This window comes from Candida albicans, chromosome 7 (assembly GCF_000182965.3).
Source record: "Candida albicans SC5314 chromosome 7, complete sequence".
In the NCBI taxonomy this organism is placed as follows: Eukaryota; Fungi; Ascomycota; class Pichiomycetes; order Serinales; family Debaryomycetaceae; genus Candida; species Candida albicans.
Window position 1 is genome coordinate 857,103 of NC_032095.1, and position 15,029 is coordinate 872,131.

Here is a 15,029-nt window from a genome sequence, read left to right on the forward strand (position 1 = left end):
TATATATAAACCTATTTCTTCTTGCCCTTTTTCTTTCCTCCTTTTTTACCATTCTTCTTTTTCTTCTTTTTTTGATTAGATTTATTATTGGAAGATGAACCTATGGTTGTGGCAAGTGGGGTAGTATCGCCAGCATTATTGTTTTCATTATTTCCAGTTGGTTCAGGACTTGTTGAAGGTTCTGTACTAGTTCCTTCATTACTAGGTTGTTCATCAGTTACGTCTACTTCTTCGTCGCCTTGCCCTTCTCTTTCTCTTTCTTCTGTTTGAGTATAAGCTGGTGCTGGTTCTGCCACTAGCTCTTGTTCTTGTTGTGATACTGACTCTTGTTCTTGCACTGGTTCTTGTGCTGGTTCCGTTTCTTGCTTTTGTTCTGGAGCTGGCACAGGTTGTGATGCTGATTCTTGTTCTTGTTCTTGTTCTAGTATCACTGATGGTGCTTCTGATGACTTCAAGTTGTCTTTCTTCTTGCTCACTGAAGATTCTGTGTTTTCAATTAAAACATTTTTTTGGGGTCTGGAAACCTCATTCGTTGACACTTGTGGTTCTTCTTCATTTTCTTCAATTGGCTCTAATTGTTGGCTTTCAGTTTGCACTTCCTCGTTTTTATTGTCTTCAAGTGGAGATTCAATTATTTCATCTAAGGCACTAATTTCATTCTGTGATATTAATGGTGTTGATTCATCAATTGATGAAGTGTCGTTTTGAATATTTTGTTCATAAATTCTTTCTCTAAGATCCATAACTTCCTCTGGTTCATCAGTTACTTGTGAAGAACTACCTTCAATTGGCTCTTTAACTTCATTCCCCACTTCAGCATCAGCATCACCATTTTCATTTTCATTCTCATTCTTTTCATTCAATTTCATATGTTGAGAACTCGATCCTACTCTAACATTATCGTTAACAGTACGTCCAAAGAAATCTAATTCTTCTTCAGGGTATCTTGGTGGTAATTCTTCACCTTTATCCAAAACTTTATCACCTTCAACAATCACTTTGTCGTATTGTGGTAATGAAGCTAAACCTCTATCCCCAGATATCTTTTTATAATCACTGGTTGATACAAATCCATATTTTCTTACATTTGCTTCAATCCATACAAATCCCAATTGTCCTAAATTCACTTGAAATTTAGCATTTGTGGAAAAACATCCAACTGCAGGATACAAATCAACAAAACATCCTTTCATCACATCCAATACTTTTTTCCCATTTCTAGTGATAAAAATTGTACCAGTCGATACAACGTAACCAAACCCAACAATATCTGATTGTTGCAATGCCGGTAATACTAATGCATTATATTCACTATGTTCATCTTGATGTTGTTGTAAAGGAGTTGGGAAAGGTTTGTTGATTTTAAGATTACCTGTGCTTTCATATCCTATGGAAAATTTATTATAACCAGGTAATCTAAATGCTGATGGGTATGGTTTGGTGACTAATCCAATAGAGAAATGAGCATTAGGATTGTTTTCATTATTGAATTCGAAAACTTTGGTTTCAAAATAAACAATATCAGAATACACTCTATTTCTCACTGGTAATGGATAATTTAATACTGCCGTGGCTGTAGAATAAGGCATATCATTATTATTAAAATTCAATTCTGTCTTGTCGGCAACAATATAACGCAGATTCAATAATTCTTGATCAGGGTCAAATTGAAATGCATTTATACCACATTCCTTAATGAGTTTTTCATCTTCTATAGTGAATGTCTTGCCTCTGACTTTAGTGAAATCAGGAGGATTATTGGATGTGAATTCTTGTCCTTTCAAATATGATCCTTGTTCTTCAGGTGATAAATTGGTGAAATCAAATGTTTCGGCTAAATCCAATAAACTTTCTTCATCATTTAAAAATTCTCTAGGAACATTATTCAGGTGTGATCCTAATATATCAGAATCTAAACTAGAATATTCATTTCTGTCAGAATTGCGACAGAATAATCTATAAGCACAGAATGATAATGCAAAAAATAAAACTATTGATGCAAATACTAATAATAGTAAGATATTTGCTGGATCTGAATCCATTTTAATTTTGAAATATAGGTAAGTATAAGGTTCTTTCCTGAAAAAGGAAGAGAGTTATTTAAGGAGAAGGAATGGAAAGGAATGGAATGGCAATAAATAAAGAAAAGGAAAACTTAGATTGTGTGATGATTTTTTTTTTGTCTTATTTCACAAACTCCTCCTACAGAGAGAGAGAAAGAAAATTTTTATCACTCATTTTTTTTTTCTTGGGTTGTCTATACTATTTTATTTTTTTTTTCTTTGTGGGTTACATTAACAATTTAATGGGAAATATTAGTTACATGGTCAATATAAAATTGGTTATGTTCCAGGTGGTAATACAAGATATATATTACTACTACTGCTAAAGTATCTGTTTTCTCTTTTTGGATAGAATGCAATGAACGGCACATTGTTGCAGAATAAATTATCTTGTATATAGCATTTCCAATCGTCTAATTGAAACAATAACAATAACAACAATTAATCCACCTCAAAAGAAATTTCCAAATTTTGTCGCGTACTCCCTCCATTAGGTAAAAGGTATTGTGCATTGAAAACCTGTCAGAAGAAGATGAGGAAGAGCCTACATTTATATTCTCTTGTTGTGTTAAAGGGTTTGTCTGAGTTTTTTTTCAAAAAAAAATTAAAACATTGGCTAATAACCTGTTGTTGCTGGTTACTTTGGAATGTAGTCAATCACCCTCTCTATGTTACTATGCCTAGTTCACATAACTACCCTTTTGTAATGAGTTGTTGTAGTTTTGAATTGTATTTGGAAACCAAATATCAGGGCCCAAAACTATTGGTTTGTTGTTTGTTCATATGTAAGATCAAATTCCCATTTACTCCAGAATCTATTTTTTATGTTTTTTTCCGTAGCCGCGTATTATACCCAAATTAGATCAAATTAAAAGTTTCTCAACGCGTCATCATCATGGATTTTCTTATTCTACTTTTTTTTTTTCAATTTAACATATAAAAAAACAAAACTGTATTCTCCCCACAGACACACCCATATATATATTCATTATATCATGACAGTTGAAACTATCTGGAAATCATTACCTATTACTGAAGTTGAAGTTAGTTTGCAAAAAGTGTTGAGATGTGGACAAACCTTTAGATGGAAAAATATAAATAATGTATGGTCTTTTACTATACAAGACCGGATTGTTTTATTAAAACAAGATTCAACTCACATCCACTACTCCCAAGTTATGAAAAAGGATACCAATGGAAATCATAAACAGACATTAGATTTTATCAATGATTATTTTGTTTTAGACACCAAATTAACAGATTTGTATACACATTGGAAATTACAACATGAACCATTCAGATCTAAGAAAATATCTCCCTTTGATTCATTTGCAGGTATACGAATCCTTCGACAAGACCCATGGGAATGTCTTATTTCATTTATTTGTTCATCAAACAATAATGTCAAGAGAATTTCTAAAATGTGTGAAAATTTGTGTATTAATTTTGGTGATTATATCAATGATTTTGAAGGTCATGAATACTATACTTTCCCGACACCAGAAGCATTATCAAAACCTAACGTTGAAGCAAAATTACGTGATTTGGGATTTGGATATCGTGCCAAATATATTTATCAAACAGCATGTAAATTCACCGACAATAACAAATATCCTGACATTACCATCGAAAACTTAAACTTGTTAAGGGAAGCCAAGTATACAACTGCGCATGAATTTTTACTACAGTTGACTGGTGTTGGACCAAAAGTTGCTGATTGCATTTGTCTTATGTCCTTGGATAAACATGACGTTGTTCCGATAGACACTCATGTGTATCAAATTGCCGTGCGTGATTATAAGTTTAAGGGGAATAAATCCATGAAAACATTAAACAAAGAAACATATGCTGCCATTAGATTGTTTTTCAAAGACATCTTTGGTGAATATGCCGGTTGGGCTCAATCAGTTTTGTTTGCTGCAGATTTGGCTGATTTGAATAATGGAACGAATATTACTGATACTACTACTACTACTACAACAACAACAATTTCAGATCAAATTGAACCATCCAGGAAAAGAATAAAAGTTGAAAGGCAGATAAAAGTTGAGAGTTAGAATTCGTCGCAGTGCCATAGTGGTCTAGTAAGTATTAAACTCTGAACTGTTTTTTTATTTATTAAATTATACAGAATGAAGTAGGAATGTAAATGATTCGTTAGAACGTATTGAACTTGTATTAACAAACCAAATAGGTGATGTGACAATGCATTATTTTTATTTATTTGTTTGGCTAAACTCTTTAATCGAATAAACCGAAACCCATGTCGTCATCAGATTCTTCAGCAGCTTCTTCTTCAGCGGCTTCTTCGGCAGCAGCTTCACCACCGGCAGCAGCACCAGAAGCAGAACCAGCAGCAGCACCGGAAGCTGGAGCAGCAGCAGCAAAAGAGAATAATAATTCTTTGAAGTTTTTACCTTCAACGGCTTTGGCGAAAACATCAGCCCAAACTTGGTCAACATTGGCACCAGCAGCCTTGGTGATGGCTAATAATTTTTCAGAAGTGATTTCTTGTTCAGCATCTGCTAAGATTAAAGCAGCGTATGAGACGGAGGCTTCAGTAGACATTGTTATTCTTGTAATAGTAAGTATATGTATATCCTCCTCGCAATGAAATTTTTCACTACTTTTTTTTTTCTCTCACTCGTTTGTCAGTATCAATGAGGAAAAAAGCTTGATAGTTGGTTGGTTGGTTGGTGCACGCAAATTAGGGCTACTGGGCCCTATTTTTTTCCACGTGACTAAAAAATCCACACTTTTAATAAACTTTACTTATTTACATTCAAACTATTTACTTATAGGCAACTCACAACAAAACAAAGAGAGAGAGAGACATAGATATATATATGTGTATATACAAGACTAGAGAAACGATCACTAGATCATTTCTTAATTAAAATTCGACTTAAGCATCAAATGATTTATTTGAAAAACTTGTTAACAGAGTTCAACCAATTTCTGTATTCGGTTTCCTCTTTAACATCACTGTAGCCTATAATAAAATCAGCCAATTGTTCATCAATACCTTTAGAAACTAAATAGTTTTCAAATTCAACTTGCAAAGATTCATCCAACAATCCGAACTTTGGTCCTTGATAATTGAATTTATCAGCAAATTCACCTTCATTATCAATTTTAGAAATGAATTTTTGAACATCAGCTTGAGTGTTAACATAATCAACTAAAAATGCTGATTCGGAAGCTTGTAACATTAAACTGAAAAATAACCCCTCATTTTTAGTTGGGTTTTCAATCAAGACTTTAACATTACTGAAAATTTGATCTAATGATTCAGCTTCTTCCTCTAATTCTTGTCCTTCTAATTCCAATTCTTCAGCTGGAATATCAGTAACATCTTCAACATCAAAATAAACATGAATGATGTGACCTTGTTCATCTTTTTTAACCAATTCGACATTAGCATTACCTGGTTTAGAAACAACTTTGAATCCTGATGTTTCTAAGAAATCAACATGACTTTGATCCAATTCATTAGGAATAGCTTCTACAACTTGAAGTTCCTTGTCGAGAATTTGTTTCAAATCAGATTCAGCAGTTTGATTGAAAGTAATTGGAGTATTATGGAAAGAACGTAATGAGGTGGTGGCAATGGCTTTTGGCAAAGTGGCCAAAACAGTCTTAGATGGTCTTGAAACTGAAGCTACCAATCTTTTAGATAATTGAGAACGCAAAGTAGTTGATAATAATCTGGACATGGTTATATTAGATGTATTGATATGAATAGGGTTGGTTATTAAACGAAAATAAATGTGTGTAGGTGGTTAGGGAAAGAAATAGAAGGGGGGGCGGGAAGAGAAAATAATTACTTGAGGAGAAATGAGGTAGTGTTCTTGTTGCGAAAAATTTAACCCCGTGTAAGTTCTCCATAAACAAAACACAATGTCGCAAATGCATAATAACGATGATAATTAATAATAATATACAGAATAATATACAACCAATAGTTTAAATTATGGAAAACCAACCTCTATTTCACACTCATTGTGGAAATGTAAAGGCTTGGAAATCTGGGATAAACAGCTTCAACAAATCAGTACTTAACCAATGCATAGAATTAATGATTTTGGTTAGATTGAATAAAATGTAAAGTACCGCATTGTTGGAAACTTGTCTTTAGATCAACTCTGGGACATTATGTGACGAAAATATTCTTGAACAAAAAGTGAACTTTTTCTATACCTTCTTTCCTTGTATTTTTCGAAAATGGCTTTATGGTTTATTTCAGCATGGCGACAGTTCTCTAACAAAACGTCTGCCAATGGCTGCAATTGCTTTTCGGTATAGCCACTATAAAAAACATGCAATTCTGTCCATTCACCTCTTCCCAATAGTATTCTTGATATGTAATGTGCTCCAGCGGCCAACCAACTTGGTGGAGAAGCAACAAATTTTGAGTCCATTATAGTTATTTCAAGAAAATATTTGGCAAGTGTTCTAGTTTCATAATCATAATCGTCAGCTTTTGATATTCTTCTCAAAAACGACATTGGCCCTGGCCATCCCAAATCAAATTCCAATACATCAATCATAAATCTCTCGGCTTTTAAAAACTCGTCGATTGAATAGGCATTGTCTGCCATGTATGCAATTTCTTGGACTGTAGGACAATTGATTTCTTCGTATTTGGCAGCAATAAACAATGCTACTGCTCCAACTAACTGAAATCTGGATAATGACACCCTTCTCTTGGATAAGAATCTGTCAATGTAATTTACAGTCAAGTACAAGGTTTCTGAAAACAAGTTGAATCGAGCATGCACTTGGACGACCCAATCAATAAGCACTGCACGCATCTCCCACTTTAGATCGTCTTGGAAATCCATATAATTTGGATCAGGTGTAAACTTATTTTCAAGTTCATGCAAGTAATTGAAAATTTCCGGTGAATATTCTGCCACCATGGTAGTATCATAAGTATCTTCGTCATTTTCGTCCAACGTATTACGAGAGTACTTTTGTATAACGTATTTGAGCTCGTTTATTATCGCATTATTCCACATTGGTTGCATGGGCACATGAACCCCATATATTGATCTCATATCCTGTGTATGTGATTGTGTTTCTTCCTCTAATCTTTCACGTGCTTCTTGCGCTGTATCATTTTCACCCTCACTTATTCCCCGATCATCAATTGTTTCAAATGCTTCACTTATTAGTTGATGTTTACTGTCATCTTCATTCAACTCTAGATCATGATATCTGTTTTCTTTATCTTCTTCGTCGTCAAATTCGTCATCGGTTTCATCGTCGTCGTCATTTAGTAATACCTTCTCCAATCTTGGTTTTTTGAACTGATGGATATCGGTTTTCTTTTGCTCTATTTGTTGATATATTTGTATTTTGTTCGAACTACTTGAGCTGTTTCTGTGATGATTGGTGTTTGTTTGTGTTAGTTTCACTCTTGGGTGATTTTTATTCTCCTGTGAGGTCAAATCAGTCAATGCCTCTCTATGTTGAGAGCTTGTTGATGGTTGCCCAGCTGTTGTGTGATTGCTGCTCAAATTGGCAATACTTTTGGCTCTAAGTCTTTGTTTTGTCAACTCATTTTCATCCGTTATGGATGATTTATAAGATCGCATAATGTTGTGAACCTCTGGAATAAATGAGCGTGTTGTTCAAAAAAAAAGATAAAAATAAAAACACCAAAATCAATCGACTGAATACAGACTCTATTTCTATCAATTAAACCTAAAGGTAATGAACGTGTTGGTGTGAACTTTCTGTTGTTGATAGTTGTTAGATGTGTTGAAAATGTATTTTTTTTTGTTTGTCTCCTTTCGTGCCTATTTTTTTTTTTTTCTCTCTCTCTCTTTGAAGCGTTTGGTTGCTTATTTCTTTGTTTGTTTGGTTTTTTGTATTAAAGACCTTGGAGTACGTCACAAAAACGAAAAAGAAATCTAATGAATGTAATTTAATAGTGTTAAACTTATACTAGCTAGTCCTTATATAGAACTTTTTTTCTTTGGATGGAATTGAATGTGATGCTATAGTATTCAAAAAAAAACGAGTGGACCGCAAAACACAATTTAAACGAATGTAGTTATTTACCTTTGATAGCAAATAGTTGGAAATCCAAATAGTCTAAAGGAACAAGCTGTGAAGCACGGTAGAAACTGAAAGCTTTCGTAAGTTTAGTACTGTCGTTTGATCAGTGTATTATCAACCGTGAAGGTGTCAAGTTTAAAATGAAAACTCGTGGTAGGTAAAGCAAACTGTTACTTTATAAATTGATTGTGAAATCTAAATCCAATACAAAATGTAGATTAGAATTATCAAATAAAGAAAAGAAAGAAGTAGGATAGTGTATTAGAAAATCTGAATTGAGTTGAACTGTGTTGTTGTTTTTTTGAAAGAGAAATTTATAGGAAGTAAAACCAGTCACCACCACCACCACTCACATCTCTGTTTTTCATTGCGTTGCTCAAAATTACACTAAACTGAAAAAATGTAAACAAAACACGAAACTATACAAAAAAAAATTTTGTGAATTAGAAACATCACGTAAACAAAACTAAAATTGCCAGCCAACAAGTTTGACTATAACGAAAACAACCAAAAAAAAACAAATGAAATGGCCTACGTATAAACATATTCAAACAAAGAGATTTAAAAACAAATGAAAAAAAAAAATTATTAGCGATTGCAATACAATATTGTTAGTTCTAGATGAGCCAAAAAAATAGTGAAGGGTGCGAGATTCGAACTCGCGCGGTCAACTGACCAACAGATTACTCTGGTAAAGAAGGATTTGAACCTTCACCTTAAGTCTGTCACCTTAGACCAACTCGGTCAACCCTCCTAATTTATAAGCTTCGAAATTTTCTGCTTTTTTACACTCATTTGTTAGAAATATTTTCCTTGACGTTAATTAGTTGTTATTTTCTGCAATTGTTTAGCTGATTGTAATAATGCTCTTTATTTGACTGTTTTTATTGGCTTATAGTTAAGAAAAGAATAGTATGTGTATGTTGTTGTAGGAATTTCTTCAAATTTTTGTTAAAAATTCAGTACAAAAGATTATCCATCAATATTTTTCACCACCAGTTTTTGTACTGAGGATTCAATGATAATATAAAAACATAGTATGTGCTAGTACAATTCTTCTTTCAAAGACAGGGCTTTTTCTACACTTTTACAAGCATAAAAGAAAGAGCAAATCTTAAAGTAGGCTCAGCCAACTGCTATACTATACTTTCATATGCTATCTGTTATAAATTTTATAATACACACAATTAAAACTATTCAACTCTTTACATCTAATCTTTCATTTTTGTATCCTCTTCTCCGTCCTTGACACCTTTGGTTTCAGCATCTTTCATCTCTTCATCCTCCTGTACTTCTGTAGATTCTTGTTCTGGCTCATCACCTGGTAAAGACTTTGGTTTCCAGATTTCCAATAATTTATCATCACCAACACTACCAAAAATATTCTTGACTTTTGGATGAATATCGAAATCGTTTGTTCTTCTGGTATGACCACCGTGAACATATTTCAAGCATGGATCAGTCTTGACCGCTTGTTTTCTCTTTGAGTTCGTATCTTTCCCATTAGACGTTGCATCAGGATAAGTGAAATCCTCATCGAGATTTTTCAAATCCCAAAATATAATTCTCTTATCCAATCCACAAGATACAAGAATATCAGGGTTGTTCCAGTCCCATTGCAATTGTCTGACACTGTCATTATGACCATAAAACTTTCTGAAAGGAGTGCTATAGTTTCTTATATCATACAACGAAACCACATTATCTTTACCACCAGTTGCGTACAATGTTTGTATATCAGGATGAAACTGAATACAATTTTGAATGTGACTGTTTTCAACCGTTATCACAGGATTGATATCCGTGGCATTAACTCTTGTATCGTGAAACTGGGTAGTAGAATCATCACTAACAGATCCAAACAAGTGTTTTTCTTTGATAGAAGAGATATCATTAATAGCACCATGGTGTCCCTTGAACAATTGCAATGGAGTAGATGATTTGTCAACTTGCCATAACGCAATCTGTGCATCATTGGACCCAGATAAGAATCCATTATTATCCACCCAGTCTAATGCTATACCACCTTGCTTGTGATACTTATAATCAACAGAATCAAAGTTGTCCAAATTATAACTACGAATAACACCATCGGCACTGAACCCCACAGCTAGACTTCCATTAGGTGAAACTTTCAATTTGTTTATTTCCTGAGTTTGCTTCCACTGAGTAACAACTTTAAAGTTTGAAGTATCTATACCATCACTTGGAACAGGAATACTATCGGTTGCGCCCACCAAAGTCGAAGGCAAGCTTATTGAAGTTAGTTTCAAATAATTTTCAGATTTATTGATTGCATTTGTCCCTATTAAAAATTTGAGCTCCAAATCTGATTGAGATACGCTGGTAGTTGGCAACCATTGAAACACCAAAGAAGGGTTATCCAACGCAAATGTGTGTATAAAGTCGTAAAGCAAAGGCACAGTTTTTTTCCAAATCTTAAACTCTTCATTTACGATTTTTTCTTGTAATTGCTGCTCCTCTACCAATTCCCTTTCGGCTTTGGCAAACTCGTTAGTTGATGATGGCATGATGTGAAGTTGTTGGTAACGGAACAGAAGAAGATGTTGAGATATAGTTTTGCGAAAATTATTTGTTTTGTAGTCCATTTTTTTTTCTTTTGTCATATCTTGCTCTTTGCTCATTTCCTCTAATGGTCTCGAAAACATTGGATCGGTATATTTGCCTTTACTTAAAGTAGAATATTTCTAGCTTACCCAACTAATGTAGAGCCAGGAGGTGCCATTAACTCAATGAGTCTAGTAAATGATAGAAAGAGACCCTCCTACTACAGCCAATACTCAAGTATATAAGCTTATATATTCATAAATTTCTTAAATAACACCTCCTCCGAGGTCAGCCAAGCCATCCTCTTCTTGTGGCTCATCAAAATAGTGACTAAACGTATACACAGTGCCATAAATCAACAAACCGCCCACTATTGTCAAGACCATAGCTGTTTTCGTCAATATCAAAGAGTGGTTTAATAGAATAGGCAAATAAACACCACTCACCAATAAGAAAGCCGTCAAAAACTGCCCAATCTCAATGATAGCCCTGGAGTTGGTGGTTGTAGAATCAAAATTGAAATCATAGTCAGAACTACTAGCGATGTTTTTAGTGATTGCCACCGGCAAATGTGCCACTGCGAATATAATGCCAATTATAATAGGAAACCAATTTCCATATATTCCTGCTAATATTACCAAAAGAAACCCAACCGATAGAATTACTGAAAGACCAATAATTTTGTTTAAAGGGTTCTTTTGGAGATACGAAAATGTTTGAGTTGAATTCATCAATCGTGAGCCAGACAATAAAGGATAAAAAAATGAATAGACCTTGGGAAGTGTTCAAGTAGCTTCACACTGTTTGGGGTTGAACAATTGAGTAGTGCTCTATTAGACCTTTGTTCAGCTGAGATGGTGAAGGAATCAAAGTAAACGGAAGTCAAGGAAATTTGGGTGAACGCAAGGAGATAAAAAAAATCTCATTAACAAAATGCAGAGGAAGAAAAAAATGACTATGGCCGACAAAAAAGTTACATGGACCAACTTTAGTATTCAATCCAAAACCTACCAAGCCAAACACAATGAACGCCTATTCTGAAATACTCAAACCTAGAATAATTCCAATTTCATCATCCAAAAATGATGTTCCACCACCACCAGGATATTCAGAATCCGTGTTTTCTACAGCAACAAAATCGCTGACATCGTCAGGTAAGAAGACAAAGCATGACGACGCCGATTTGAATGCATTAAAATCCAAGAAAATTTGGGAATTAGCAATTGGTCCAGCAAAGTCGATACCAATGAACTTATTTATGAGTTATATGACTGGTAATTCCTTACAAGTGATTTCAGTTACAATGACATTAATGTTGTTATGGAACCCTATAAAGGCAATCTTCAATGAAACCAATCCCACCTTTTCCAAACTATCAACCAAAAATAATGGAAGTGAGATTATATTAGCAAAGATTGTATTCATTATATGCCAAGTGTTGAATATGGGTATTGGTGTTTACAAATTATACAAAATGGGTCTTATACCCCATCAAGAAGCTGACTGGTTAGCCTGGAAAGAACCCAAGAAAATTATAGATAGGTTATATTACTAAACGAATTTATATATTGTACAGAAATCGCCTCCTTCCAACACCATTGGTGATTGTAATTTAATTGTTATCTTCCTGGTGTTTGTCAAATATTTGTTGCAAGTTGTATTTACTATATTTCAAAAAATTATTAGCTACACCCATACCAATATTATTCTTATAACATTCAACAATAATCAATTTGTCGTAATTTTTAAGATCAACTGAGTGTCCGTGACTATTACCCACGCATTCAGCTATTGTTTTAATTATAACATCAGACTTTAAAACATTGAAATTACGTCTTGAAACTTGAACAGCAAACTTGACAGGCTTCTGATCCTTCTCTTGATGGAAATGTCTTGCCAACACTTTTCGAGCCAATTGCCGCACCTTCTCTAATGGATCATCACCCGTTGAACTGCATGAGTCCATTATTGGGACCAATTTTTGAGTGTACCTGGTTGTTTTCTGTCCAGACTCATAACATTCTTTACATAGTTTCTCCACCAAAACCTCTGGATCAATAGGTTTTTTCGTTTTTATAAACACCAAACACTCCAAATCTACATCAACAGGTTGAAGCAATTCCTTTTTCGAGTTTTTGGACTCCTCAAGTTCTTGTAATTCCTGTTTGATTTTGTCTTCAATTGATAGTTCCTTTTTGTCAATTTGAGTTTCGTCTTCGTCATCTTCAACATTCTCCAAATCAAAATATTCGGGAACTTTCTCTGACAATAGATTGAGCAATTCCTGACGACAATTTGCTTCCTTCCTACGAGCACAACTTACGTAAATACCAGAAGTGTTAGGGTCCAACAATTTAGACACATTTTTAAACTTTTTTTTGGGAGGATTATTGGAATCAGCAGCTTTTCTTTTACCCATTGCTAATATGATCAACTTTAATGGGTGTGATGAGATTGGAAAAGTAATGGAAAAAAATTATGCTTCAAATTGGCATGTATGTATTTTTTGGGCCTATGCGACAAATAGCGTGGGCGACAATAAAAATAAATACGTAACAAAAATATCGGCCACCGTTTAGCACACTCCCTACCTTCGACTAGCAAGATTCAGAAAACTACACTATACCCCTAACATCTACATAGCTGAATTGATATGCTGACCCTCCCTTTGGATTTGATTCTTTATATCTCAGATATTGGAAATTTGAGTATCAAAGATATTTTTCACCTCAGTCAAGCCAACAAGCTATTTAGAGAGAAATTGCTGCACCCATACTTTTGGCATATGGTGTACAATCAAAAAATTGGCAAAATCTATGAACTATACGGTATATCAGAGCCTATCCCTGAAAGCAATTATTATCGACTCTGTAAGGAGCACCTTCGCAGATTCAATGAAATTGAACGAGAGTTGAATGATTTTAATGAATCCAAAAATTATAAAATTCGAGATTACATTACCAAGTATTCATTAGATTTGGTTTTTCTACCAACTCTATTATATTTCCTACGTCAAGAAGATTTTCAAATCAAGTTAAATATCAGAAATAAATCCAATACTGTTGAATTTTCAAAAGGCGTATTTCTAGCCAATTTGGTTGCTGGTCAAAGTTTCAATATTGGTATAAAAATGCTTACTAAGTTCTCTGAAGAGCCATTGAATTCCAGGTCCTACGAATCATTTTGGTTTGCCTTCAGCTTGTTACAGAAAAAGAGTTTTAAATTAATTAAAGCTCGAAATTTGTTTCTTGAAGGAGCAGCAGAGACACTCAGAAAACTTACCACCGAGTACTATCCGTTACCACTTGTTGACAATAAGTATACTTTCAAAACAGTTGATGAATATTCTAATAAGGTTGCACTTTATACCCAGCTACTTTACCAATCTTATTGTGACATTCGTTGTGAGGAAAGCAACTATATGGAATCCACCAACTTGTTATCGATGTACAGTGGTCGTCACAAAGGTGACCAACTTCTTGTAGCATCATCATTGATAAAAGTGGTTGATGAGGAATTGGAAGCTCTAGATATCAGAATTACCAGTGGTGAAGATAAACCCAAACTTTTGTTAGCTCCTATGGGAACAGCATTAATTGGTGACTACTGTGTCCCATTTTTAGCTGGACATCCAAGAGTGTTAAAGAAGGAAAAGTTTTTAAACGTGTGCAGATCCATTTCGGAACCATTGGCAAATAGAGCTTTGTTGCCGATAACTAAGGATGAAATACAGGCTATGATTTGTTATTACGGAACTGCACTCAAATTTTTAGATGGGCTAGATGTGTTATCACCTCCATGTCATCCAAGTACCTATGGCGACGATACTTTTACTTTTTTTGGCCAGTTCATATTGCCATGTTTATTCAGAAAGGAAGTGAGCAATTTCAATATGCAAATATTACTACAAAATGTCAGAGACTTTCTTGTAAATGCCAATCATATATACTATCCCATTTTTAGTAGATTGCCAATTTTGAGTGGTTACTCGTTGCTCATTGAAGATGCACCTCAATACTTACCATGTAACTACCTGCCAAGCTTATTACAAGGTAAAATAGTCATTACCAATAGATCAGATGCTCCTGCAATAGTTGTTGGGACCTGCAACGATAGTCTGTTCTATCAAGTCTTGAATGCATATGGAGAGCTAGAGCGACTCCGTGACACTTCATTTACAGTAGTGGACCGTGTTAAGGCAGAAGAAGTTGAAACGTTTGTTGAATTGGTTGGCTTAGCAAATTTGATATACGTGCGGATCAAGGGAGTAAGTTTGAGAGAAGGTGAAGAACCTAGATTTATAATAGAGTAATAAGTGTACTGTATAGCATG

The 15,029-nt window shown here is 34.3% G+C and overlaps 10 protein-coding genes and 1 non-coding gene across 11 annotated transcripts; 3 read left to right on the forward strand and 8 right to left on the reverse strand. All coding sequences in view use genetic code 12, as the record gives it.

Moving 5' to 3' along the window:
- Positions 1-11: 11 nt before the first annotated feature.
- On the reverse strand, positions 12-2,042 carry CAALFM_C703890CA (uncharacterized protein; the record flags this gene model as incomplete). Its single annotated transcript, XM_710148.1, has 1 exon — positions 12-2,042. The coding sequence occupies one exon, from the start codon at positions 2,040-2,042 to the stop codon at positions 12-14; it is 2,031 nt and encodes a 676-aa protein (XP_715241.1).
- Positions 2,043-3,058: 1,016 nt separating this feature from the next.
- OGG1 (8-oxoguanine glycosylase) lies at positions 3,059-4,120 on the forward strand (the record flags this gene model as incomplete). Its single annotated transcript, XM_710146.1, has 1 exon — positions 3,059-4,120. One exon carries the CDS (start codon positions 3,059-3,061, stop codon positions 4,118-4,120), a length of 1,062 nt encoding a protein of 353 aa, XP_715239.1.
- A 184-nt stretch (positions 4,121-4,304) lies between these two features.
- Positions 4,305-4,631, reverse strand: RPP1B (ribosomal protein P1 beta; the record flags this gene model as incomplete). Its single annotated transcript, XM_710144.1, has 1 exon — positions 4,305-4,631. The coding sequence occupies one exon, from the start codon at positions 4,629-4,631 to the stop codon at positions 4,305-4,307; it is 327 nt and encodes a 108-aa protein (XP_715237.1).
- Positions 4,632-4,984: 353 nt separating this feature from the next.
- Positions 4,985-5,779, reverse strand: MAM33 (Mam33p; the record flags this gene model as incomplete). The annotated part of the gene is made up of 1 exon (XM_710143.1): positions 4,985-5,779. One exon carries the CDS (start codon positions 5,777-5,779, stop codon positions 4,985-4,987), a length of 795 nt encoding a protein of 264 aa, XP_715236.1.
- A 423-nt stretch (positions 5,780-6,202) lies between these two features.
- Positions 6,203-7,663, reverse strand: CLB4 (B-type cyclin; the record flags this gene model as incomplete). Its single annotated transcript, XM_710142.1, has 1 exon — positions 6,203-7,663. One exon carries the CDS (start codon positions 7,661-7,663, stop codon positions 6,203-6,205), a length of 1,461 nt encoding a protein of 486 aa, XP_715235.1.
- Positions 7,664-8,767: 1,104 nt separating this feature from the next.
- tL(UAA)5 lies at positions 8,768-8,883 on the reverse strand. The gene is made up of 2 exons: positions 8,845-8,883; positions 8,768-8,813 (listed from the first exon to the last, which is right to left on the reverse strand). It is a non-coding gene; the product is annotated as a tRNA-Leu (tRNA).
- Positions 8,884-9,340: 457 nt separating this feature from the next.
- UME1 (Ume1p) lies at positions 9,341-10,798 on the reverse strand (the record flags this gene model as incomplete). Its single annotated transcript, XM_710141.1, has 1 exon — positions 9,341-10,798. The coding sequence occupies one exon, from the start codon at positions 10,796-10,798 to the stop codon at positions 9,341-9,343; it is 1,458 nt and encodes a 485-aa protein (XP_715234.1).
- Positions 10,799-10,963: 165 nt separating this feature from the next.
- On the reverse strand, positions 10,964-11,428 carry CAALFM_C703970CA (uncharacterized protein; the record flags this gene model as incomplete). The annotated part of the gene is made up of 1 exon (XM_710140.1): positions 10,964-11,428. One exon carries the CDS (start codon positions 11,426-11,428, stop codon positions 10,964-10,966), a length of 465 nt encoding a protein of 154 aa, XP_715233.1.
- Positions 11,429-11,721: 293 nt separating this feature from the next.
- On the forward strand, positions 11,722-12,252 carry CAALFM_C703980WA (chaperone; the record flags this gene model as incomplete). The annotated part of the gene is made up of 1 exon (XM_710139.1): positions 11,722-12,252. The coding sequence occupies one exon, from the start codon at positions 11,722-11,724 to the stop codon at positions 12,250-12,252; it is 531 nt and encodes a 176-aa protein (XP_715232.1).
- A 57-nt stretch (positions 12,253-12,309) lies between these two features.
- Positions 12,310-13,116, reverse strand: CAALFM_C703990CA (putative tRNA acetyltransferase; the record flags this gene model as incomplete). Its single annotated transcript, XM_710138.1, has 1 exon — positions 12,310-13,116. One exon carries the CDS (start codon positions 13,114-13,116, stop codon positions 12,310-12,312), a length of 807 nt encoding a protein of 268 aa, XP_715231.1.
- A 234-nt stretch (positions 13,117-13,350) lies between these two features.
- CAALFM_C704000WA (uncharacterized protein) lies at positions 13,351-15,009 on the forward strand (the record flags this gene model as incomplete). Its single annotated transcript, XM_710137.1, has 1 exon — positions 13,351-15,009. The coding sequence occupies one exon, from the start codon at positions 13,351-13,353 to the stop codon at positions 15,007-15,009; it is 1,659 nt and encodes a 552-aa protein (XP_715230.1).
- Positions 15,010-15,029: the final 20 nt, after the last annotated feature.